Below are 27,445 nucleotides of genomic sequence, written 5' to 3'. Positions count from 1 at the left end.
AGTACAGTAAATATAGCCCATGCCCATGCCTATGCATGCCTTGCAGCTGACGTAAGGACTTCCCGGTTCGGTCAAGGCCCAGTTTGTGGTTCCTGCTTTATTTATTTATGACTATGGTAGACTGCTCAACATGCCTTTTTTAAATCAAATACTTGTTAACTAGAAGTACCGCTCATTTCCACATAGAAGTGAAAATATGAAATATACTTAAAAGGGGGGGGCTACCAAAATGTGTGGGTTTTTTTTATTATCATATTTTCTCTCTAAAAACGTCACCCCACAAACTGCTAAAAAATAAACTACAACGCCGGATGTCCAGCACGTGTTACCCGGCCAGGTAGCTGGGCGGCTCCGAGACCAGGAAGCCGTCTCGCAGGGGAAGGCTTCGCAAAATGGGATCTGGCTGAATAACGAGCCGATAAACGATGCTAGTTAACGTCATGATGGCTGAAAACCACGTTCTGCTTATAGGAGATACATTAACTTTTGCCAAAAATGAAAAAAAAACAAAAAACAAAACATCTATTTGTTTATTTCTCTCATAGACCCGAGTGGCATCGGAGTTGGGGTCGTGGACGGAACCCAAACCCGCTGGAGTCCAGAACGCTTTTCTGTCGGAACTTGCAACGCGCCGCACACCGCGTGTGAGCCAACGACGATTCGAGGTAACTGACGTTTGTTCTCCTGTTAGCAAATCCGCAAGACGAGCCGCAGCTCTCCTCCGTCGCCGAGCCATTCCCAACTTCGCCGACGTTGCCGGGGGCGGGGAGGGAGGGGGATCTGGAACATTCTTTAATTGCGTCGCGAGTTAATGGCCGTAAACGGGGTTGGATCTGGCGGGAACCTCATATCCTTGCTAATTGCGCTAATGGGAGGGGGGACGGGCACGATTGTGATGGTGCGCGCTCTCCGACTAATTGAAGTAGGACTAATTGAAAGAATGGGTTAAAGACCCTCCGATACATGGAACAAGTGCGAGGACTGCATCCACTGACGTGAATAACCGACCTTTCTGACTGACTGAGTCATTTAACATCGGGGTGCCGAGACATAATCGCACACCGTGAAAAATGGGGGACAAATGTGAGTAATCTATTGGGTTTGATAATCTGCAGGAAACGTCCTAAAATGTTTATTAAAGTCTACGGGCGGCTATTCCTCCGAAGTGTGGCGTCTCTTTAAAGAGCTGTACCCTTGGAGATGATGTGTTTCTTATAAAAATAAAAAAACCCAAAACAAAACAACGCCGTCCCAGCTTTTACATCAAATTCAGAACTTTACCTAAAGCAGCTGCCCCCCCCCCCCCCAATTTTCTTATCAATTCGCTTGACTCCAACCGGCTTCGGGCACGCCTGCCTCTGATTGGTTAAATTCTGGAAACGCCTGCCTCTTATTGGTTAAGGTTGGGCTCAGCCAATCACAGTTTTCGTCACACGGACGTTTGTTCCAAAGGTGGTTGGAAAAACGCTACACGCTGCCGTGGCGGATACGCCTCGACACTGCCACCTAGCGGTTATAGCTCTCTGTGCACCTTTGTCTACGGGAAGTGCAATGGCTGGGATTTGAAGAGAAGCACAAACAAATGCGGGCTTTTATGCATCAACTGTTTATTAACAACGCTTGCAATGTATCACTCATATCAACATGTGCTGTAAAAAACGTTTTTGAAAAGGTATTTTGGACAAGAGTCATTCGTCGTGCTGGCGGTGCTGGTAGCCCTCTCAAGGTAGGTCTCATTGTAAGAGCCCATTAGCGTAAATTAATTTTGGATACGGCTGTGTTAAATCATGGCAGACATGAGTGTCCCACAGCTCTGACACGTCTCATCTCTCTCTCTCTCTCTCTCTCTCTCTCTCTCTCTCTCTCTCTCTCTCTCTCTCTCTCTCTCTCTCTCTCTCATACCTACTGTCTTGTAATCTCTCCTCCCTTCACACATGCCTCTGCTCTCCACAGCAGCTTGGCACCTTCAGAGGGACAGTTTCATGCCTCCCCTATCACCTCAGGGCTATTGCACACTGTCTCAGAGCGACACACACACACACACACACACACATATATATACACACACACAGATCATAGACACATCCAGCAAACGTTTGATCTGGATCCAGACAGAGGAATCTATCCAGCCCCACTGATGTGAACCAAATAGATGAGTGTAACATTGCTTTTTTATTATTTTTTTTCCTTTTTTTTTTTTGCATAGTGAATTTTTATTTTCCTGTAAGAGTTCAAATAATATCCTAAACAAAAGTATTTACATTTGTACATTCAAAATGGTTTGCAAAACATCTTTATTTCTGCGGCACGTGCATCGTGGTGCTACACGCTAGTGTGCGAGTTGGTTCAGCCTTGAATTTCTATCTGCATTGATCGATGTTCAGCTATCGTTGTGTTTGCACTAGGGATGCACTGATATAACTTTTTCATTGCCGATACCAATACTGAGTATGAATATTTTAAGTATCGGCCAGTACCGAGTACCATCCAATCCGTTACTTGTGCTGAACAATGCAGACTTAGACCATTAGTTTGGGGTCAAGATAGAATATTTCTTTTACACCATTGAAGAAATACAGGCTTCCGTGTGCCAAAAAATGCAGTAAATCAAGCCATTTTACTTTTATTTATGACTTATTACTCATTGCTTTTGGTGTCATGTTTCAGTCTCGCTTAAAATCTCTAATACCGATACTCTATATTATCCTGGTATCGGCCCAATATCTGATACCAGTATCCCTAGTTTGCATGTATGTGTGCATGAGCTTGTGCCAACCTGTATAGGCAGTTTGTGTGTGTGCATGTGTGGGTTAAAGCAGATAGGAAAATCGGTGTGATCTTAATCAGAGAGGCTGCCTGTAGTATTCATCATAAGGTTCACTGATGTTGGTGGTCTGGGGGCGAGGAATGGTGTAATCTTTGTCAGGGTCTATTTCCTGAAACACAACACGCACGCACACACACACACACACACATTTAAATACAAATGCATATTCATCACGCCAGTGCAATTAATACCAGTGATAAAGTGTGCTGTCATTAACCTTTCAATATGATTTAGCCATAATTTTGCAAGTAATAAAAGGTCAGAGTTTCTGATTACTTAGTATGCCAAGCTGGATTGTTAATCCTTGATGTTTATTACTCACTGTCATGGAGAATCCAGACTCGTATGGTGATCTCAAGTCCCGTTCGACTCTCCTGCCTGTAGTGAGACATACGATACTGTCAGCTAAGTATTTGTTCATCATACACGTCTTGTCACAAAGGCCCACAGTGAGAGCTGAGTTGTCAGTAGTGAACCTCTATTCATAAGGCTGGAGAGTTTTCTCTGTATTCACTTTGGTGAAATTACATCAACCGGGTGATATCACTGGCAGACAGTCCGTGAACGAAAACTAATGCCCTCATTTGTCGGTAGGCTGCAGTGTATAAGTAAATGAGGATAACAACACTATATACAGCTGTATGTAGTGCTGATATTCACATTTTCTCATACAACCAACTGTATGTAGTGTTGATATTGGCGTTTTCTTTTCCAATGCAGCCTATCAGCAAACCAGGAAGTTAGGTGTCACATTACACAGCTTGCCTGCTGGTGACGTCACTGGCGGACAGTTTTATGCACAGTTTCAGCGGCATCTCAGAAATGCACAGAAGACCACTCAGTATTATGGCTGCTAGTGGGGTGTTATCCTAGGAACGTATACATAATGTTGTTGTTCCCCTATAATGGCAGGTTTTCACAACCAGGACTGACAAGTCCTTGTTTTGAGTGAGTAGGTTTGTAAAGATTCTGCCTATGTTCCTTGGTTCTCCATCCAGTTCTCACCTCTCTTGTCCTCGCCGTCGTTCTCAAAGCTCCCGTTCTCCCTCCCTTCCTTCTGGCTGCCCAGTCCTGGAATCGCCCCGCTTGGGCTTGTCCAACCGGCGAAGCTCAGCGGGCCATCCTTGGATTTTGCCTCCCCCATGCAGAGGAAGGCCACCTGGGCCATGCCATGTCCTAGCAGGAGCACCCAGCCGTTGGCCACCAAAGCTACACTAAGCACCGGGTCATCCCATTGCGGCTGGCGTCCCATCTCCCGGTTTCCCCTGATGAGCAGAGCGATCCAGACAACCCAGATGCAGGCGGATAGCAGCAGTGTGAGGCAGAGCAACGTAGCCTGCACCTGGCCTCGCTTGCGTGTGGCCCCCGCGTAGCTGTAGCTGTAGGTGAAGCAGGAGCGGCACAGGCAGCGCAGGGAGAGAAGCAACCCGATGGCCAGCAGGCACAGCACGTAGATCAGGAGCATGACGAACTCGCCGGTGCTGTACTCGCAGGGCCTACCGTCTCGCACTAATACAATGATCAACCACTCGGTAGCGATGACAACCTGCACGACGAAGAGCCCGAGGGCCGTGGCAGGCTCGCCCCAGCCTCGGGCCACGGCGAAGCCCAGCAGAGCGAGGCAGCGTGCCAACAGGCAGGAGAAGGCCAGAGAGAACAAGACCCCGAAGAGGAAGAGCCGCGTGGGGCACGTCTTAGGCGTGAGGTGGATGATGAAGGCGAAGGTGATGGCAAAGACCCCCGCTGTGCCAATCAGGAACAAGGACAAGGAGGCCACCGTGCCTCCAATGCCGCCCCGCTGGCGCTGCGCAAAGACGCAGACCCACAAAGTCCAGCACAGGAGGCCCACTAGGAGCCCGATGCTGACCAGGAAGCCGAGAGAGGTCAGGCTCTCCGACACGATGCCCCATGCTGACTGCCTGTCACACAGGTAAGTGTAGATGGGAAGGAACCCCGCCTCACAGCCTGGCACGGCACTCTGGGAGGTGGAGTTTGAGGAGTTGCCGAGCTGGACGGATGATGTTGTCAAACTGGCGGTGGTTGGTGAAGCTGTAGTGGCTCCGTTGTTGGCTGTAGGACCGGCAATGCTGCTGTTTTTAGTCTGCGTCGTCTGGCATAGATGTGGGAGCGGGTAACAGAAGAGGAAGAGGAGGAGGGAAGGGGATGTGTGGCAATGGGATGAAAAGGCCATCCTCAATTTAGTAATCCACATGAGGATAAAGTTCCTCCTTTTATGTCTCCCTTAATACTGATCCTTTGAAGCAGCGGGTGTTTTGTCGTCTATGAAAAAGAAAGCAGCATAAGAAATGGATCTTTCTCATGTATTTTGGACCACATCACCATCAAAGAGCTTCAAACAGAGCAGCACATTACACCAAGTACAAGTTTCCCCCAAATATGTTAACATGTCACTTTGACTGACAGTAAAAGAAAAGAAAAAGATGAAATGGAAAACAAGATCACAAGCAGGTTTTTGGGGAAGGTGAGAAAAGGGGGGGTGGGGGAGAAAAGACAGGGAGAGATGACTGAGCTGAGAGAGAGAGAGAGAGCGTGTTAACATGCCAGAACAATTCTGATTCCATAAGGGAGCAGCTTTAGCGAGGGCTTACGATGGAGGACCGACAAGCAGAAACATTGAGGTGCAGTGGGGACGAAGGCGGCACGCGAGAGACATGAAGGGTAAACTTTGCTATCCTGCAAATGCGATTCTTCATCAGTTTACAAAGCTGTGGTAAAACCAGAAGAGAGGGAGAGGGGGCGACGGGGAGGGAGCATAGCAGGGAAACACTGTGTGGAGATTGGGATCAGAGGTGAGAGAGAGGAGCCAGAGATAAACACCCTTGATAGTTGATTGTCACTTCCTCTAGCTCATAACAGAGCTCTTGTTTCAGTGGCAGAGATTCAAAGATGACATTTAATGGCCTTATCGTTGGGTAAATATGGCCTCGGCCCAGATATTAACCCCATGGCCAGCGACAGGTTTAGATGTAGGTCAACAGATTATACACAGCGGGTGCAAAAGTTAAAAAAACATCGTCGCCTGGTATATATACAGTCACTGAGCTTTCCGTATGATTATTTCCATATTCATGTCGTGGCATGGGGGTTTGGGCAGGTTGGCTAAGGGTGTGATTTGAATCACGGCTGAAACAAAGTGAAGCGAGGAATAGTTAAACCACAGTTATTAAGACAAATACACAAGTTATCAATGGAGTTTGTGCTTTTGGAAAGGTTGCATGAAATGATGAAATCTCAGCTCAACAATTGTTGATGAAAACAACTTATTGCGATCGGGGAAACGGTGCAAATATTCCACAGACGTTGCTATAATCTCATAAACCACACGGCTGTCAACAGACTTTGATTTACATAAACGATCCCCAACCCAAGCTTCGCCAAAAACTAGCCAAGTTGTAGCTCACGGTAGCAGGCCGTTGGGCCGAGCCGGACCAAGCCGATGCTGAAAAGTGACTTACCCTTTTATCCTTGAGGCGGGGGAGGAAGAGGTTGTTGTTGTGGTGGTGGGGGGGAGGTTTAACTCTTAAATTTTTTTTTTTCTTGCAGTAAACCCTCTGTTGACGCTCCAGCGGCCACTCTTCTAAGTGTGCAGCCACGAGGCTCCTATCCCGAGGATGAGCCCATATCTCTGACAGCCGGCGGTAAGAGGAAGAGCGTGAGATGAGGAAGAGAAGAAACAAATTGAGCCAATGAGTTTTCGAAGCCAGAGGAGAGGGCCTGCCTTCACATCCACAGGTCGGGCAAGAGCTGAAAAACCCTACGCTCCCAACTGGCACCTCTTTTTCCTTTCAACCCCTGTCTTAACTCTCTCCTTCTCGCTTTCTTTTTTTTTCCTTTCTTCCTTTTTCTTTCTCTTCCTCGCTGTCAAAGTATAGGTGGGGCTCAAACACCTGGAAGCCAATGGCGCACACACATACACCTAACATTAGGAGAGGGGCAGATGTCCACGCCTCCATAAGATTTGACTCCCGTTTGCCGTCATCTCCCAAAATAAGGGCACTCCCCTTTTGTGACTACCACATTGAATTTTCCCAAGCTTCCAACGAATTTCACTGCTAAAATATGGATAAGCGGTTCGTATAATGGATGGATGGATGGGAATATTCAATGTAAATCACATACTGATGAGCCCGCAAGGTGTTGAATGGCGTTCATGTCGATAGATCGCTGACGGCAAAAGGTCCCGATGTGAATGTGGAGGGAGGGGTCGGGTGTGTCACCGTTGTCCTCGAGAGGACTGCAAGACCAGAAAAGACAGCAGTCAGGATAGATACGGGGAAGCCACAGCCCCAAACATATTGACGTTGTGCAGCTAGCCGTAGGGCAAATTGCGTTAGTAACAGAGAATTCCTTCCATCATCCCTCTGTGCAAGTCCATACACAGCACCTCAACTCATGCCTGTACCTGTACACTGTTTATAGGGTGTGTATATTCAGCCCCTCATTGTAGACTTATTAGTATAGGACACAAAGGGTGAGCTCCTTACACATATAATTATCAACAAACTTGTCACTGCCGAGAGGAAATTGTAATACATGATTGGTACACTGTGAACTGCAAGTCTGTAAAATATTTTGATGGCATTTAAGCCCAGAGCTTCTCTGCAGAAGCAGTGCTGGGAGAACTTGTACATGACATCATAATGTACATATCTACGAGCCACTTCACGAGGTTTTCTTGCTCTTACGCAACGTTTCGTATAGGCAGTCAGACGTGGAAAAGAACACACTTGTTAACAGGCTCTTAGTCACTGGATGTTGATGAGGGATAATCATTGTTTGAAGGGAGTGACCATAGCAACTGGTTTCCCCAAGCGGCTATGATTCAATAGCTCCACCGCTGTTCACATCACCAAAATGCTAAGGATCCCAGCCCCAACTGGCAACACACTCAGTTCCTGAACCTCTTTTGTCCTGATTTATTTCATCTTTAATACTTTATTGTGATCAATTTACATACATTTTGTATGTACCATGACACGATTAAATACTTTAACTGGGTAAAATTCAACAAACCTGGGCGTCCGGGTGTCGTGGTGGTCTATTTTGTTGCCTACCGACACAGGGATTGCTGGTTCGAATCCCCGTGTTGCCTCTGGCTTGGTCGGGTGTCCCTACAGACACAATTGGCCGTGTCTGCGAGTGGGAAGCCGGATGTGGGTATGTGTCCTGGTCGCTGCACTAGCGCCTACTCTGGTCAGTCAGGGCGCCTATTCGGGGGGGGGGGGCTGGGGGGGAATAGCTTAATCCTCCCATGCGCTACATGCCTGAAACTCTTCACTGTCAGTTGAAAAGCAGCGGCTGGTGACTCCACATGTATCGGAGGAGGCATGTGGTAGTCTGCAGCCCTCCCTGGATCGGCAGAGGGGGTGGAGCAGCGACCGGGACGGCTCAGAAGAGTGAGGTAATTGGCCAGATAAAATTGGGGTGAAAAGGGGACAAAAAGCCCCCCCCTCCCAAAAAAAATCCACAAACCTGTCTGTCTGTCTATAGTGCATATAAAAAGTCTACACCCCCTGTTAAAATGGCAGGATTTTGTGATCGGATAAAATGAAACCAAGATAAATCATGTAAGAGCTTTGTCCACTTTTAATGTGAAGTTGCAGCCTATAAAATTCAAGTGAAAAACAAGCAAACCTTTAAGGTAAAAAAAAATCTAAATACGAAACTTAAAATAACCTGGTTGCATAAACGTGCACCCCCCTGTAAACTAATTCCTCACTGAAGCACCTTTTGATTTTGTTACAGCACACAGGCTTTTTGGGTAAGAGTCTTATCAGCTTGGCACAACTTGACTTGGCAATATTTTCCCACTCTTCCTTGTAAAAACGTTCTAGCTCCATCAGATTGCGACGGCATCCCCTGTGCACGGCCCTCTTTGGGTCGCTTCACAGCTTTTCTATTAGATTCAGGTCTGGGCCTTTCCAAAACGTCGACCTTCTTCTGGTGAAGCCATTCCTTTGTTGATTTGGATGTATGCTTTGGGTCATTGTTGTGTTGAAAGATGAAGTTCCTCTTCATCTTCAGCTTTCTAGCAGACACCTGAAGGGTTTGTTCCAAAATCGACGGGTATTCGGAGCTATTCATTATCCCCTCCACCTTGACTAAAGCCCCAGTTCCGGCTGAAGAAAAGCTTCCCAAAGCCTGATGCCACCACCATGCTTCACCGTTGATATGGTGTTCGTTTGCCTACCAACATGGGGATTGCCGGTTCGAATCCCCATGTTACCTCCGGCTTGGTCGGGTGTCCCTGCAGACACAATTGGCCGTGTCTGCGGGTGGGAAGCCGGATGTGGGTATGTGTCCTGGTCGCTGCACTAGCGCCTCCTCTGGTCGGTCGAGGTGCCTGTTCGGGGGGGAGGGGGAACTGGGGGAAAAGCGTGATCCTCCCACGCGCTACATCCCCCTGGTGAAACTCCTCACTGTCGGGTAAAAAGAAGCGGCTGGCGACGCCCAGTGGTGGATCTAGAGATTTTTTCCTGGGGTGGCAAGACTGTTTTCCGAGTTGTGGCAGCTGCCACCCCTTGCCACCCTGTAGATCCGCGCCTGTGAGGGGGAGGGGGATTCTAAATCAGCGACTTCTGTTTGAGATGAGTTTGGTGCGGGGCTCATTGACCTTCACCATGCATGTACATAAAATATACTTTAAAAACACATTATCTGATTTATAAATGGGGTGGCAACAGGGGTGGCAAGACTGTGTCCCAGAGGTGGCAGCCGCCACCCCTTGCCACCCTGTAGATCCGCCCCTGGCGACACCACATGTATTGGAGTAGGCACGTGGTAGTCTGCAGCCCTCCCCGGCTCGGCAGAGGGGGTGGAGCAGTGACCAGGGCTGCTCGGAAGAGTGGAGTAATTGGCCGGGTACAATTTGGGAGAAAAGGGGGGGGGGGGGCAAAAAAAAAAAGTTCCAGCCTTGGTCTCATCAGACCATAACACATTTTTCCACATGGTTTTGGGAGACTAGATGTGTCTTTTTGCAAAATGCAGCCAGGCTTGGATGATTATTTTTGGCATTGGTCTTGCCACTCTACCCCATAGCCCAGACATATGAAGAATACGGGAGATTGTTGTCACATGTAGGGAGCAACCAGTACTTGCCAGAAATTCCTGCAGCTCCTTTAATGTTGCCATAGGCCTCTTGGCAACTTCCCTGACCACTTTTCTCCTCGTCTTCTCATCAATATTTGAAGGACGTCCTGTTCTTGGTAATGTCACCATTTTCTCTCCATTTGTTGATGATTGTCTTCACTGTGTTCCATGGTGTATCTAATGCCGTGGAAATTATTTTTTACCCCTCTCTTGGTCGATGCCTTTCAACAATGAGATCCCGTTCATGCTTTGTAAGCTCTTTGTGGAACATGGCCTTTGCAGTTGGATGCAACCAAGAAGATGTCAGGAAAATCCTACAGGGACAGCTGAACTTTATTTGGGGTTAATTACAGCCACGTTAATTAATGGCAGGTGTATATTAACTACTATTCAACATGAGTTTGAATGTGATTGGTTCATTCTTAACACAGCCACGCACCCATTTATAAAAGGGTAAGCACACTTATGCAACCAGGTCAACATAAGTTTTCTTTCTATCTGTCTCTGTCTGTCTGTCTGTCTGTCTGTCTGTCTGTCTGTCTGTCTGTCTGTCTGTCTGTCTGTCTGTCCGTCCGTCCGTCCGTCCGTCCGTCCGTCCGTCCATCTATCCATCCTGTATAATCGGTGGTGATAGCTAACATAACTGCACATGTAGACACACAAGCTATCATCTACAACTAAACACACACACACGCCCCCCCCCCATTAAACAGTATGACTATAGATGGTTTAATGAAGGATTTTAACAGCAACTGCTCACCATTTTGGAAAATAATGGCACCTTTTAAGTTGTGGAAAGGCGGCACGGTGGCGCAGTGGTTAGCGCAGTCACCTCCCAGCAAGAAGGTCCTGGGTTCGAGCCCCGGGGTAGTCCAAACTTTGGGGTCATCCTGGGTCGTCCTCTGTGTGGAGTTTGCATGTTCTCCCCGTGTCTGCGTGGGTTTCCACCAGGGGCTCCGGTTTCCTCCCACAGTCCAAAGACATGTAGGTCAGGTGAATCGACCGTACTAAATTGTCCCTAGGTTTGAATGTGTGTGTATGTGTGTTGGCCCTGTGATGAACTGCTGGTCTGTCCAGGGTGTCTCACCGCCTGCCGCCCACTGACTGCTAGGATAAGCTCCAACATCCCCGCAACCCTGAGAGCAGGATAAGTGGTTTAGATAATCGATGGATAGAATTTGAGGAAAGGAAACAAATCCTGCTTGCTTTGGATAACAGAGAGCGTTGGAGCTTGAAAGAGCACGCGTCAGAAGGCAGAGGGCAGGTGAACGGCTGCAGGACTTAATGCTCACCACAGTATCCCAGAGGATTTGGTAACACTTTACATTAAGTGCATGTAATAAGTGTTAGTTAATAGGTATAAAGGCCCTTATAAGTCCTTAACACATTATTATGTGTTAATAAGACTTTATAAGCGTTAATAATGACATTATAAACACGTTTTTCGGCCACTAGGTGGCGCTTGAGAAATATGCAAAACCTACTTTTTCACACTTGTCATAGGTTGTAAATCCAATCTGCATGAAAGTTTGTATGTAGCATTTAAGGACCCTCATGATTAAAAGTTATTAAAGAATTTGATATTCTACAAAATGCAAAAGTTATAATTTATAAGGGCCTGGTAACCTATTAACTAACGCTTATTATAGTCTTATTAACACAAAATAATATTAGTAAGCATTTTATAAGGCTGTATGAGGGGCATTATTACCTATTAATAAATACTTATTACATGCACTTAATATAAAGCATTACCGGGGAGTGTCTTTAGACCTCAGTGCTGCCTTTGATACTGTCAACCGTAATATATCATAATCATCATAATACCGTTCATCCCAATATAGCCTTAGAGTAGTTTAATTCTTTTCTGCAAGACAAAACTTTTAAGGGTGGCCATTGCTGATTCTGGTTCATCTCCAGCAAAAATTATTTGAAGTACATTCTAGGGATCTCTTGTTGTTGGGCCAATTTATTCGTCCATCAATATGTCTCCCTGGGAACACATCATTCATAGACACAGTATCACTTGAGGATGATACACAGCTCTACCTCTCCATAAACCCGAAATAGCTTTTGGAGGAGATAAAACGCTTCATAACTGCCTCATAAACCTCCAAAACTGGATGTCTCTTTCCTGCAACTACTACTGCTACTTTTGGCTGCTCCCGTTAGGGGTCGCCACAGCGGATCATCTGTTTCCATTTCTTCCTTCTGCATCTTCCTCTGTCACACCAGCCACCTGCATGTCCTCCCTAACCACATCCATAAACCTCCTCTTTGGCCCTCCTCTGATCCCCTTCCCTGGCAGCTCCATATTCAGCATCCTTCTCCCAATATACCCAGCATCTCTCCTCCACACATGTCCAAGCCATCTCAATCTTGCCTCTTGCTTTGTCTCCAAACCGTCCAACCTGAGCTGTTCCTCTAATATAATCGTTCTTAATCCTGTCCTTCTTCATCACTCCCAATGAAAATCTGAGCATCTTCAACGCTGCCACCTCCAGCTCTGCCTCCTGTCTTTCCGTCAGTGCCACTGTCTCCAAACCATATAACATAGCTGGTCTCACAACCATCTTGTAAACCTTCCCTTTAACTCTTGCTGGTTCCCTTCTGTCGCAAATCACTCCTGACATTCTTCTCCACCCACTCCACCTTGCCTGCACTCTCTTCTGCACTCCCCATTACTTTGTACAGTTGAACCCAAGCATTTAAACTCGTACGCCTTCGTCACTTCTACTCCTTGCATCCTCATCATTCCACTGTCCTCCCTCTCATTCTCACATATGTATTCCATCTTGCTCCTACTGACTTTCATTCCTCTTTTCTCCAGTGCATACCTCCACCTCTCCAGGCTCTCCTCAACCTGCACCCTACCCTCATTACAGATCACAATGTTATCCGCAAACATCATAGTCCACGGAGACTCCTGCTTGGTCTCGTCCGTCAACCTGTCCATCACCATTGCAAACAAAAAAGGGCTCAGAGCCGATCCTTGACATAATCCCATATTCTGTTTCCTGCAAGTGAATACCAATAATCCAAAGTAATCATTGGTCCTGACTGTGCTAAACCAACTCATAAGTCAGTGATGACCACTGTCCTCAGAAGTTACCCCAAACTGTAGTAATCCCAGTGTCATTTTATGACAGTAACCTGAGCTTAATATGAGTTCGATATGAGATGACCACATTTTTTTCCCCATGCCTGTAGACACTCTCATGTGCTTTTTTGACAGGCTGTGATGCAATATCTCTTCCTCTTTATCCGGTCAGGTAGTCTGTGAACAGCTTACCAGAGACAAGTCTTAACGATCACAGTTCATTGTTTAACGCAGCACCATTTATCCATTCATACTCATAACCATTTTGCCATACCAAATTCATTTGTTTCAGGGTCATGGGAGGTTGGAGCGTATATCCCTGCAAGCAGTGTGTTAAAGGCAGGAAGACAACCTGGACCAGTTGCCAGTCCATCACAGGATCCACTCTGATTCACGCACCATTAATACTGGTGAGCAATTTAAAACCTCCAGGGCATCTCTTTCATTCTCCTACAACAATAAAGCATCGCCATTAATTTTGTTATTCACTCAGTTATTTCTGCTAAGTCTCTGCCTAACAGTAAGTATTTGCTGCAGATAACTCAGAGGATTTCTTTCATGACGTCGTTTGTTAGCATGCAAACAGTATTGTCATTAATAATGCTTGCTCAGTGAATTGTGGGGCCTTAATTCACCGGTTGATGAAAATTTATCAAGGAGAACATCTTATAAATATGTGATTCTTGACCCAGCTTGAGGGACTGGCGTTTTCTCGGGAAGGGCCAAGGCCTCACATCAAAATGGAAGAGGAGGTTTTTTTTGTTGTTGTTTTTTTTTGTTTTGTTTTTGTTTTTTCAGGGTGACTTGAAAGATGCCGGGGGAATAAAAAAGTAGTTGGAAACAACTGTCGTGGCTTAGAGAGTCAAATAAGTTTCCTCTTGTTCTTGTTTTCCCATTTCATCATCATTTCATGGCACGGCATTAGTGAGGCAGGGAAGCAGACACGCTACGGTCTGGTGTTTTTTTTCCCAATTCACCGTGAGGCGTTGAAAGATGCGGTTAGACTGCCTTACTGTGGGGCTTTCATTGACGATGCCGGTTCATATCAGAGAAGCTGAATAATGAGAATCACCTATGAGGTGGTTTTGTTGATCCTTTTTTATTGTTATTTTCCTTTGATTCTCTGTGAATTTCCCTGAAGTTATTTTCTGTTTTATTTCTCTGTTTTGTTTTTTGTTTTGTTGTTTTTGTAGTCGCTCTGTACAAAAACCAATTAGACTACGATTAGTGAAAATAAACACGCTTTATTACGGCTATCAAAACATACAAGTTGACATGATTTGAGTGATATTGCGTTTATTTGTGCAACACAATATATATGCCGGTTGTGTTTGTTAAAGAGGAAGGGGCCTGGCTGGGGGAGAGCAGGAGAGTGGGGGGGGGGGGAAGGTCACTCCACCATAATTATCGAGCACTGCATTGTTGTCTTGTTCATCACAATATGCCCTCCTTGCGTCCCTTTTTATTTTCCTGGGTGTTTACAATAGCTTTACACAAGGAGTAAAAAACACAATGCAAAAACAAGAGAGTAAGGGGTTGAGGGTGTAAAAAAGGAAGGTAGGAAGACACAAAGAAGCAAAAGATTATTTACATTTCCATCGACACCTAGAAGCAAATGCAAGCTAATAGTAGCTAGTGTTTTGCTTGCGTTCATTGCCGTGGGTAAGGAGTGGCGGAGTTACAGAGGATGGAGAGAAGGAGGAGGAGAGGGGAGGTGAGGCAAAGGCATCGGGTCACGGGATCTTTTTTCTCGTCGTATCATTTCATATATTACATATATATGATATATACACATAACATACTGTAAACAGTATTATATGATAATAATAATGCTAACAATAGTAATAATAATAATGATGATAATAACAATGACGATAATACAAAAGTAAGAACAATCATATGCGTTTCATCTACTCTGGTGGAGTAAAGCACGAGGTAGATAGACGAGAGGGCATTAGTTGTTTGGCTGGCAGCCTTATGGCGACATGCCAGACTGGGAGAGGGGGGGGGTGGGGGGAGAGGATGAAGAAGAGGTACAGGCAGGCAAGGAAGGCAGGAGGCAGCAGGTTTAGATAATGCCGTATTTGGCCAGGTCGCTGAGCTCCATGTCGCCAAAGGCTTCCCATGGGCAGACCACTGTGATGTCTGTGCCAAGACCCTCCATTCCAGGGATGTCGTCACCGAACCTGGAGGTTGGTAAAAGACCACCAAGAAGTCAGTGAGGGCAGAAAGTTGGGAGAGATGGCCTGCTGATTCATCACGGTGCAATACTTCTTAAGTGGTGACAGGAATATCACAACGCAAAAAAAACGCTATGGCCAAACTGAGACAGAATTTAGCATATTCAAGTAAGAGCTGCCCCAAATAAGCAAATGTCCCAAATGTCTCAAGTCAGAAATGTCCCAAATAAGCAAAATAATCTGCCAATGCAGTGAAATATTTCCCCTTTTGAAACAAGATAAAAACACGTTTTTTTTGCTCTGAAAGACCAGAAATCTTGAAAAAGAAAATTGCATTGATTTTAAGATATCATATCCAACTTGCCAAGGTCAATCATGCAATTATAAATTCCCCAGAAAAACGTCCTTGTTTTACTGCTCAGAATAATTTAAAAGGAAACAACTAAGCTAGATAACTCAAGATAAATATTCTTAACTCACAAGTAATCCTACACAGTCTGTTCTTGATGAGCAGTTGATTCATGAAACTAGATAATAAGATACTTCTGTGTGATTTTAAGACTGTCAAACTAGTTCTGATGTATATTTTTTATTTTACTGTTGTTGTTTTTTTTGTTGTTTTTTTTGTTGCTGTGTGTGTTTTTAGAGTGAGTAACCCAGCATGGCTCACCCCTTCTGGCCGGGCTTGGGGGCCTTGCTCTTGAATGTACGGGTCTGCCTCTGCTTGAACTTGGGTGGTCCCTTCTTTGGGGTTGTGGGGCCGGTCACGTTGCTGGTGGCCAGGGCACTTCCTGCAGGAGGTGAGGCGTTCATTTCTGTAGGCGGCCTCTGAAAGACAGATTTTGAAAACGTTGAAGTGTGAAGAGTGTCGTCACGTTGGACCCTTTGCGGTCCATTAGCCCACTCTACCATACAGTCAATTTTAACCCAGACTACTTCTCAAAGATGTCCTTGAGCCATTGCCTCCTCTAGACTGGCACGTCACTCTTGAGGTTCCTCCTTCTTGTTGTCTAGCCCTCCTTCTGCCGCCCTCTAACTATTAATCCCTGCCAGCTCTCAATGCTAATCAGTGGAGATGATGCAGATTAGGCTAACAAAGCAGATTAGCTCTAATCCCATTTAAATCCCTGGCAGATTAATTGCCCTCCTTTAAAGACCAGAGGGCCATGTGCAATGACAAATTGACCTCTACTGTTGTTGTGAACCTTAAAGTAATCCATTCCCATTTCAACTCAGACGTTCATTACGCAACTCATTCAAACCGGTGTCATTTCTAAAATTAGGTATCTGGTTTCCTTTTTGTTTTGGATTTTCCTAATTACGGATACTCGTCCGTATGGTGTCTCCCAGTCGATTATGATGCCAGATGATATTTTAACTGTTTTTTGGGTGATTTTAAGTCTGAGAGGGTCTTACAGTCCCTCGGCACTCCTCAATACAAGTAGCGAGAAGCTATTCCCTAGCAGGCTTTCCTCTGTAAGCAGACGCCAACACTTGTCATGGTGCTGAAAGCAGCTGTCAGCCTACGGCGGGTTTGCCAGTCTCTTTAAGAGACTCGGACATCACCTGAACAATACAACACGCCACCGTCCCCTGTTTGATCCCTCCTTTCTAAACTGTGGTTTAACATCACCACCCCTAGCACCGGTCATCTTTTTAGGGGGATTCTGACAAGGGTCGAAAACACTCCAGCAGGGCGCGTGATGTAACTCAAGCCAATGCGCCACCTGCACCCTCAGTAGTAGATCTAGCAGTCACCTGGATAGGTTTAAACTGGTGCGGCAGAGTAGTCTTGTCCAGCTAAGTCTTTTGTATAGAGATCTGTCAAAGCTGCACCCGAGCTGCCATCAGGAGAGGGTGGCTGGTGAGTTGTTAACCATCTGTTGCTGTGATTTTTGCCCCCCCCCCCCGAGTAAATCCTCTTCCTCCCTCCCGTGCATTAGTATATACCCACTTTTTTTTTGTTGCTAGAAATGTTATGCATGTTTTCCATCAAGATCTTCTACCTATTTTTAAAACTTCTTGTCCTCACCACATCTGCCTTTGCACCGGCCATTAGTTAGGCCCTCATTTATTTATTTTTACAGCCTTTTGCATTGTTATCATTATTTTTTACCAATTTGCTAGCAGAGCAATCTGGAAGTAATGTACTTTCACAAAATGGGTACATCGTTTTCTTCTGTCGTTTAAGCCTCACTCCTCGACATGTTGGCCTGTGTGGGAACCATTATCCTATCCGATTTAGCAGTGCACGCTCTTCCTTTTACCACTTTACTACCGTACCAAGCATCCATATTCAACTTTACATGCATCCCTAATTCATCCAGCTCAATATGGCTTCTGGATGCTTACATTTTAATGCTCTTTAGAAACTGAGAAGTACGACCCCCCCACAACATAATCAGCAAGCTGTTGGTATCGATCCATCCATGCAGTAGTTGTAGTTAAAGCTCACTGTTTCACTAGTATTCCCAATAGTAGCTGTATCAGCGTTCCCAAACGCCGCCATAAATATCTGAGGTCTTTTCTCACCTGCGTTCAGCGATGTGTCGAGAGGCTGTGGCTGGTCTCTCCTGAGAGCTACCCTTCGGTAATGGCTCAGAGGTGTGACGACTGGTCGCCACCCTGCGCTTTTATACCTTGATCCCTAATCCCCACATCCTCCTCTTCACACTCACGTGGTCTCCAAAGAAGGTCAGCCAAGTCTCTCACCCGTCCCAGCATCTTCGTCCTCTGTCCTGTCCTCCCTTCCCCTCTCTCCTCACGGTGTCTCCTCCCCACCCCATTCCTACCTTCCTCTGTCCCCACCATGTGTGTGTGTGCTGGCTGGACAATTCGAGAGGTCAATCTAGACGTTTTTAATGAGTTTATCCAACTAAGCACCAGCATGTCTACATTTAGCTCTGCCATGAGCAGACTGGTTGATGTCCACCTGTGGGTCGCATTTCAGGTCCATGTGAGATGCTGCTTTCAATTGCCCCCCCCCCCCCATCACGGTTTTTCCTGTGAGCTGCATAGGACCTTGTCGACAACACGGAGATGATAAATACACCTAATTTACCGCTATTTCAGTCATCCGTCCAAGAAACAACTTTGCGTTCTTGTTATGATAAACCTAAAATTCAACATTTTGGTTAAAGATATTTACATTTCAATGGGAATTTGTCGAATTCTTTTTGCTCGAACGCAAGATTGAAATGCTTAAAACAAAAAAGTTTTGAGGGATCAGTCTCAATTATTCAAAATTAGGTGCTTAAAACGATTGAAGATATGCTATTTTTTTATTTTGAAATGTATTTATTTTTAGAAATACTGATGCTGGATCTGGCCTTCAGCCTAAGACTCACGCCGTTGAATTGAATGCACAGTACGGTTCCAATAAATTCCCCTCTAGGAAAACAAAGTACCTTTAAGTCGTATTTTGTGTCTGTTCTATGTGTGTGTGTGTGTGTGTGTGTGTGTGTGTGTGTGTGTGTGTGTGTATGTATGTATGTATATATATATATCTACATCATAACTCATATGAAGACTGATAATATGATAATACTCAGCTTGATGTATCATGTTTCCAGCATGATCTGTATTTTGATATCTCCATTTACTTTGCATAATTGTTTGGCCTTCTCATACAAGCCACAGATAATCACCGTGAAAGCTTGTGAATTTAACTTTTCAATCTATTTTGCCACATTAAAAGTTAAAACAAGTTTGGACTTAGGGCTGGGTGATATGGACAAAATCAAATATCATGATATTTTTTGGTACCAAATACACCGATATGGATATTGTGATGATATATAGGGGATGGCTATCGGTGCTTTCATGAAACATTTACGCAATCCGATTTTTGAATCATCAGTAGTGCCTATACAATAACTAAGTTGGTAAAGACAAATAATAGAAGTCTCTATTGCGATATCCAAAATCCCAGATGATATCAAGTCTCATATCCCGATATCGGTATGATATTGATATATTGCCCAGCCCTATTTGGACTTAACTTCAGCGAGAAGGTTTATCTCTGGCTCCCCTTAGACAACTAATTTTCCATTCGTTTCTTCCAAATTAGGTTCGATTGGATTCAGATGGTTTTGGCTCCTCTGTTGTGAGGAAAACACAGCCTGTGTGGGAGGGCCGTGAGTGCTGGTGTATATCATCTCTTTATTTAAAATGACGCAAACCAGCCGTGGTGACTGTGATTTATTACATTAACGTCGCGTCTCAGATTTCCCACTGGTGCATCTACTTGAACCATCTTTGAATTGTTTTCTATAAATGAAGAAGATAAGACTCATTCACAGGCGTGTTGCGCAAAAAACAAGACGTTAAAATGTGCTTTTGTCTCATACTGGTGTTGGGTTTGTTGTGCATAAAGACTCCTAAGGACAGTCTTGCATGTTTTATAGACTAAATACGTTTTTCACTCTCTGCAAGTTTTCAACCCTGAGGTGTTAATTTCACACATTTCCTCTTCTTCTGCACCTTCCTAATAATCTCGACATCGACATTTTTATTTTATTAATACTCTGCATGGGGAGAATTTACAGATAGAGGAGATTGCAAAAAGACATTTTATTTTTACTGCACCGGCGATAACGGTGGGTGCAATTCAGAACCAGTGTTGCAGGAGGGAAGTATGGTATACACAGGCTGATATACTGAACCGAGCTTTGCATCTGATAAATGCAACTCTAGTTCCTGGTTGATTTCCTTTCATTTTGGGGGTTTAAGTGGGTGGCGGTGGCCCAAAGAGCCATTGTAGGATGATGTTAACGCTGTCTCTCCAAGAAACAGATGAATAATGGTGGCACGTCGTTAGGTGTGTGTATATCCATCCATCCATCCATTATCCAAACCGCTTATCCTGCTCTCAGGGTTGCAGGGTTGGATGCTGGAGCCTATCCCAGCAGTCATTGGGCAGCAGGCGGGGAGACACCCTGGACAGGCTGCCAGGTCATCACAGGGCCGACACACACACACACCCATTCATTTCTAGGGACAATTTTTTAGTATGGCCGATTCACCTGACCTACATGCCTTTGGACTGTGGGAGGAAACTGGAGCCCCCGGAGAAAACCCCACGCAGACACGTTGAGGACATGCAAACTCCACACAGAGGACGACCTGGGATGACCCACCAAGGTTGGACTACCCCGGCGCTTGAACCCAGGACCTTCTTGCTGAGGCGACTGCGCTAACCACTGTGCCACTGTGCCGCCATATATATATATATATATATATATATATATATATACGTATATATTTATGCAAAAGAGTAAGGATAAGGGAGCAGAGCTGGGAAGGTGATATATCCAGGCTCGGCATTGAGCGATGGATCTCATTTTGTGGGAGACGTTAATTTAATGCCTGCAGCCAAGATTAGACTGTTTGGAAGCAGTACTGCTACTGAGAGAGAAATAGACACCACAGAAGAAACTAGAAGAAAAGAAGGAAATTTAAGATTTTTTTTTTTCTTTGACAGTCTTTAGCTACCGAGTCAAGTTAGTTGGCGAGTTGCTTTCTTTTATACAAGGTTAGTCCAAAAATGCGGTTGTTGTTTGTTTTCTTGTTTAAAGGAGGACTCTTGCCAAGACAGCAGTGGAAATCTCCAGGCAACACAACTCTGCACGGGTGCAAAAAGGACAAAAGGAAAGACAAAACAGCTGATCGGTGTACAGGTACTTTGTTGGGCTAATAGCGAACAAACCTCATGGCTCACTAGTCGCTGTATCAAGAGATGTTTCTTGCTCAAACACAATTCAAAATGTGTCTTTGGACTTGTGCTCTTCACTGGCGTCAAATAATATTTAACACCAACGTCATTAACAAACTGGCAGACGGTCCCTGCAGCTCTTAGCCCGAATCTTTGCTTCTCTAGTGGATGATTTATCCGTACATGAAAAGAGTACAGCAGTGTGATTCATCAGTTTTCTTTTTGGACTTAATCGATAACTGATTTCCTCTGATTTATCTTTCAAGTCGGTGTTATTTTTTTTAAATTTGATTTCTAAGTGAAATGGCCATTTGTTAAAAAAAAAAAAGAAAAAAAGGAAATTATCTCGATCTGAAAGCCGTTGCTTTCAATGTAGTTTGGGTTTTTTGAGGGTAAAAATTGAGGCATGTTTGTAAAATAATGATGAATTTCACATATAGCAAGTCCTTCCCAAAATAATGTTTCTGAGTGGAAAAATGAACAAAGTACAGGGAGTCCCCAGGTTATGAACGCCCAACTTACGAACGCCCGTACTTACGAACCGGCCTCTGTAAAGCCTATTATTTTAAAAAATCGAGTTAGACACATCCACGGTGGCGCAGTGGTTAGTACGGTCGCCTCGCAGCAAGAAGGTCCTGGGTTCGAGCCCTTGGGTAGTCCAACCTTGGGGGTCATCCCGGGTTGTCCTCTGTGTGGAGTTTGCATGTTCTCCCCGTGTGTGTGTGGGTTTCCTCCGGGGGCTCCGGTTTCCTCCCACAGTCCAAAGACATGTAGGTCAGGTGAATCAGCCGTACTAAATTGTCCCTAGGTATGAATGTGTGTGTGTGTGTGTATGTGTAAGTGTGTGTATGTGTATGTCAGCCCTGTGTGATGGTCTGGCGGCCTGTCCAGGGTGTCTCCCCGCCTGCTATGCAGTGACTGCTGGGATAGGCTCCAGCATCCCCGCGACCCTGAGAGCAGGATAAGCGGTTCGGATAATGGATGGATGGCTGGATTTAAGACACAATGGTTCGTGCTAATGAATGCATGGACTACTTTGCGCGACGCTCAAAACACTGCGCGTTTCAGGCAGTTTGTCGGCCCCAGGGTAAACAACGCCACATTGTCGTCGTGTGTTTACCCTCGTATTTGTGGCTTCAAAGTGTAAATCTGATGCAGGTGACGGTGATGCACGGAAGAAAAGGAAAATGATCACAATTGAAAAGAAAGTGGAAATAATCAAGCGTTCAGAGAGAGGTGAAACGCTCTTATTGTTTTTTCACTTACCCGGTGAGGCGTGGAGGCGAGCCCCAAGCGGGCTCCTGTTTCTGGCATCAAACGGGCGGCATCTGCCGGGCGCCACCCGCTCTGGGGACAGTGGCAGGTGGAGAGTTTGAAATGTAAGAAATGTTTCTTTAAAGTTTTTTATACCTAGGGCGTCCAGGTAGCGTAGCGGTCTATTCCGTTGCCTACCAACATGGGGATCGCTGGTTCGAATCCCTGTGTTACCTCTAGCTCGGTCGGGCATCCCTACAGACACAATTGGCCGTGTCTGCGGATGGAAAGCCGGATGTGGGTATATGTCCTGGTCGCTGCACTAGCGCCTCCTCTGGTCAGTCAGGGCGCCTGTTCAGGGGGGAGGGGGAACTAGGGGGGAATAATGTGATCCTCCCACTCACTACGTCGCCCTGGGGAAACTCCTCACTGTCAGGTGAAAAGAAGCGGCTGGTGACTCCACATGTATTGGAGGAGGCATGTGGTAGTCTGCAGCCCTCCCCGGATCGGCAGAGGGGGTGGAGTAGAGACCGGGACGGCTCGGAAGAGTGGGGTGATTGGCCAAGTACAGTTGGGGAGAGAAGGGGGGGAAAATCCAAAAGAAAAGTGTTTTATACCTATATACACATATATCTCTCAATTATAAATACTGTACTATAGTTACATTTATTATTATTATTACTGCATTGTTATGATGTTTTAGGTAAAATATGTACTAAGACAAACATTTGACTAATTGACACTAGATGTGAACTGTACATAACTGGTCTGACTTGCATACAAATTCGACATAAGAACAGACTCAAAAACGGAACTCGTTCATAATCCGGGGACTTCCTGTATTCATCACTGGATTCCGTATACCAGCGTCTGGTCGGTGAGCCTTAACGGTGCCCTATATTTTATCGATTAAGGTTTTAGGGGTAACATTTGTGAGAAGGGAAGTAAATGAGGACAACGCAATGGCCTAGCCTCACTGACAGTATTTGGGTCTGAGAGGATTGGTAAGGTCACGGAGAGGTCACGGCTCCCCCAAAAACAAAGAACAGGCTATTCTGTTTGCTACAGTAATAACCCCAAAATAAGTCACCGGCCTGTTTTTCTCCATGAATATTGCTATTTAATGTTAGTAGTCCTGAAGGCTGGATTTGTATAGATTTATATCTCATCTCATCTCATCTTCAGCCGCTTTTCCGGGGTCGGGTCACGGTGGCGGCCCAGATTTATATACTGGATTTATATATACATTTTTTCTTTTTCTCCTCAGTTGTACCTGGCCAATTAACCCACTGTCCTGGTCGCTGCTCCACCCCTCTGCAGATCCGGGGAAGACTGCAGACTATTACCACATGCCTCCTCCAATACATGAGGCGTTGCCAGCCTCTTCTTTTCATTTGACAGTGAGAAGTTACGCCAGTGGGACGTAGCATGTGGGAGGATCACGCTATTCCCCCAAGTTCCCCTTCCCCTCTGAACAGGCTCCCCGACCAACCAGAGGAAGCACTAGTGCAGCGACCAGGACACATACCCACCCACATCCAGCTCCCCACCCGCAGATATGGCCAATTGTGTCTATAGGGACGCCCAACCAGGCTGGAGGTATCATGGGATATATACATATTTTTGGGCAGCACGGTGGCCAAGTGGTTAGCGCTGTCGCCTCACAGCAAGAAGGTCCTGGGTTTGAACCCCGGGGTTGTCCAACCTTGGCGGTCATCCCAGGTCGTCCTCTGTGTGGAGTTTGCCTGTTCTCCCCGTGTCTGTGCAGGGTTTCCTCTGGGTTCTCTGGTTTCCTCCCACCATCAAATAGACATGCATGTTATGGTTAATACTCCTGCCTGTGCCCCTGACCGAGGCATGGCAAGACGAACTGGAGTTGGTCCCCGGGTGCTGCACTGTGGCTGCCCACTGCTCCTAGCTACACAGCTAGGATGGGTTAAATGCAGAGAAAGAATTGCCCCACAGAGATTAATAAAAGTAGTAAAAAAAATTATGTATGATCTACTAGTAGTGTAGTAGTAGTAGTAGAGCCACTGCTCCTTCGTGTTGAAAGCAGCCAGTTGAGGTGGTTCGGGCATCTGATTAGGATGCCTCCTGGGCGCCTTCCTTTGGAGGTTTTCTGGGTACGTCCAACTGGAAGGAGACCCTGGCGTAGACCCAGAACTCACTGGAGGGACTACATGTCCAATCTGGCCTCGGAACGCCTTGGGATCCCCCAGGAGGAGCTGGAGGGCGTTGCTGGGGAGAGGGACGCCTGGAGTGCCCTACTTAGCTTGCTGCCACCGTGACCCGACCCCGGAGAAGCAGCTGATGATGAGATGAGATGAAATTATATATATACTAGAAGAACCCCACTACAATGTAGCGGTTTGGTTATCCACCCGTCTAAATCTCCCTCCTCTTCATCCTGCCAGCTAACCGCCTTCCCCCTGCCCCTAAACCCCCCCCCACTCCAACTCCCTCCCCCCAAATGCCCAGAATCATCTGAAATGCCGAGAAAAGTGGTTTTTAGCCATTTTAGAAAATGCATATTTTGCATAATTATGCATAATTATTATAATTATATTTTAATGTTCTGCTATTTTTCTGGTCCTCTCTGGAACAATGCCTACCACCTCCAAAAAAAATTAGGATCATAAGTGCATTTTTGCAAACATGCATATATTTTGCATAATGCCAAAACATTTCTAAGTCCCAGAAATTTTTTTTTATATAGGTGAAAAAATCAAAGATACTTGGAATCATCTGAAATGCCGAGAAAAGTGGTTTTTAGCCATTTTTAGAAAAATGCATATTTTGCATATTTATGCATAATTATGCATAATTTTAATTTTCTGGGATTCTTCCCTTACTCTCTGAGACAATACCTACCACCTCCAAGAAGAATTAGGATCACAAATGCTTTAGTTTTCGGTCCCGCTATCGACTCTAACTAACACACACACACGCTAACACCACACACACACACACACACACACACATCCCGAATATATATATATGTAACCCATATGACAATATAGGGCTACTAATAGTCATTGACTTAGAGGTGCAGTGACATGCCGCTCCTTAAGGGGCGCACTATGCAACTCGCTAAGGTAGAGAGTGCTACACGCAGTCGTCATCTTTTCTTTTTTCCTTTTTGTGAGCTTCCCTGAAAATGTGCTCTTGAACCAACGACTGGATTTCATTATACATAGCCTCAGAAAGTTACAAAGTTTAGAGTATTAACATTTATTGATTCTGAAAAGTGTTATGTTTAATCAGAATCTCATATGTGAGCTTACGAGACAAAGGTCTGTTGAGTTTTAAGTATTTGGAGCTCCGGTGAGTAAAGCAGGTTTTTGTGCTAGCTTATTGCTAACCACTAAAGGGAAACGATAACGCTGGATCAGATAGCTGTTAAGCTACTCTTCATAAAACCAGTCGGGGTTATAAGAATGTATAATGTTTGAATAGCCTGTACTTTGGTACGTATTGTATCATAGTTATGAGAATGTTAATATTTAGAACTCATTTTGGTGCATACTGGATCTTTGCGTCATGTCGAATGTTTTAGAAGATAGCTCACGCCAATAGTTAGCTAGTGTCGAGCGCTAGCTAAGTCAGTGAAGCGTTGGAGAATTGTGTAGCATTAAAGATGCGTGGCACTTATCCTGTTGACGTTAAAGCTATTCGGTTTAAGTGATTAGCGCACTTAAATGGTTTGTATTGAGGCTACACTGTGATTGCACTGATTTTGTGTAACAGAATTATATATGTGTAGTGATTAAGTAATGATACTGTAATTCATATACATGTTAATGGAAAGCATATTAAAATGACATATAAAAAGGTTAAAAAGGGATATGTAACAGGTTAAAAGAGTGGATAAATACAAGTAATTCATTTGTTAATGTCAAGTATTTCATGTATTAGTGGTATAATGCCAATTGCTGTGGTGTAAACCAATTCATCTAATTGAATGGCATTGATGACAGTATATCCTTAGTTATTGGTTATACATTGTAAGATGTTCTGAATGAAAAGAAGTTAATGAGATCTCATGTTAGAAACAGATATAGAATGGAATACTTACTGTTCTGCACTATTTGTGTAGATTGATTTTTTCAAACTACCAGATAGAATTTGGATTGTGATGGCGAGCCCAGCCGAGTGAGGTTGTGGACGATCATAGAAGCGGTGGCCTACCGTAGGATCTGTCCCAGGAAACGTCTGAAAAGCCTGAATCCAGACACCAGATAAGAACCCATACACACTAGCCTATTTCCTCTACCAGGGTAGAAATAGTCATGGTTGAAGTATATCCAGTACACTCACGGATCAGGAACTGAACTCTTGGACCAACACATACACTCAAGGACAAGGAACTGAACTTTTCTTTCATCTCAAACTGCTAACACTCATTGAGGGTTGTGATTTGAATGAGGTTTTCTTTAGTTTATTATTTTATTTACTTTAAAGAGCTCTATTTTGTTTTATTTCAATTCTTAATTCAAAAGTCGGCGCTGTGTATATTTTGCTGTTGTGAGGCAATAAAATTGTCAACTGTTCAACAACACATCAACTCCTCGTGAGTTGGTCAAGGCAAACCCCTCACCGAACCTAGTTAGATGTTAGTGCCTTTACTGCTACCCCTAATTTGCACCGGAGGCGCTATATACGTATACATATATGTATATGTGTGTGTGTGTGTGTGTGTGTGTGTGTATGTAACCCCTTTTTGCCTTGCGTTATAATGCACACAGGAGTCACACTCGTATATTAAAAAAAACAGGACCCTAGGTTCTCAGCGGTCGATGGTGAGATGGCTAAAATTCCTTTCTACCCCTATTGTCACTAGGCTAGTGTTATTATTAGAATAGGTAACTATTACATGTGACTGAAAAGTATAACAAGAAAACTTGAGTGGAAATATAACATATTCAGTAGTGCGGTGCCTCCACTGCGGAAATACTACACCCACAATTAAGCTAGTATACTATGTATTTCCCCAGAATTTAAGTTAGAAATAGTCTAGCACTGGTAATTGATACCTATTATCCTATAGGTGTGTGTACAATTACTGATCAAGCCTGTGATGCCGCTAATAAAAGATGTAATGCACCAGTGGTGATCTATATTACTAAGCACATTGAACCAGCACTCTTAACCAGTTAAAATGAGCAGCCAATACACCCAAGATATAACTAAATATAATAGTGGATTATTTATTAATGAATAATAGTTATAGTTAATAAAATAAAATAAATCAAACAATGAGA

The 27,445-nt window shown here is 44.8% G+C and overlaps 2 protein-coding genes and 1 long non-coding RNA gene across 3 annotated transcripts in view; 1 reads left to right on the top strand and 2 right to left on the bottom strand.

The window, feature by feature from the left end:
• The first annotated feature begins 568 nt into the window (after window positions 1-568).
• Window positions 569-26,681, top strand: LOC130119185 (uncharacterized). The gene is made up of 5 exons (XR_008810828.1): window positions 569-665; window positions 6,392-6,580; window positions 13,330-13,447; window positions 20,794-20,895; window positions 26,303-26,681. It is a non-coding gene; the product is annotated as an uncharacterized LOC130119185 (long non-coding RNA).
• LOC130119180 (G-protein coupled receptor family C group 5 member D) lies at window positions 1,539-6,415 on the bottom strand. The gene is made up of 4 exons (XM_056287607.1): window positions 6,304-6,415; window positions 3,833-5,107; window positions 3,150-3,205; window positions 1,539-2,936 (listed from the first exon to the last, which is right to left on the bottom strand). Exons 2-4 carry the CDS (start codon window positions 5,037-5,039, stop codon window positions 2,844-2,846), a joined length of 1,356 nt encoding a protein of 451 aa, XP_056143582.1. The 5' UTR covers window positions 5,040-5,107; window positions 6,304-6,415; the 3' UTR covers window positions 1,539-2,843.
• pde6hb (phosphodiesterase 6H, cGMP-specific, cone, gamma, paralog b) overlaps window positions 15,004-27,445 on the bottom strand; it is a 70,302-nt gene continuing 57,860 nt past the window's right edge. Inside the window, exons 2-3 of the mRNA XM_056287611.1 lie at window positions 15,888-16,045; window positions 15,004-15,223 (exon numbers count right to left, since the gene is read on the bottom strand). Of these exons, the coding sequence (XP_056143586.1) occupies window positions 15,106-15,223; window positions 15,888-16,030 (261 nt within the window). The 5' untranslated portion in view covers window positions 16,031-16,045 and the 3' untranslated portion in view covers window positions 15,004-15,105. The remainder of the gene's footprint in view (window positions 15,224-15,887; window positions 16,046-27,445) is intronic.

Source organism: Lampris incognitus, chromosome 10 (genome assembly GCF_029633865.1).
Source record: "Lampris incognitus isolate fLamInc1 chromosome 10, fLamInc1.hap2, whole genome shotgun sequence".
NCBI classification, from domain to species: domain Eukaryota; kingdom Metazoa; phylum Chordata; class Actinopteri; order Lampriformes; family Lampridae; genus Lampris; species Lampris incognitus.
This window is presented reverse-complemented; position numbering and strand designations above follow the sequence as displayed.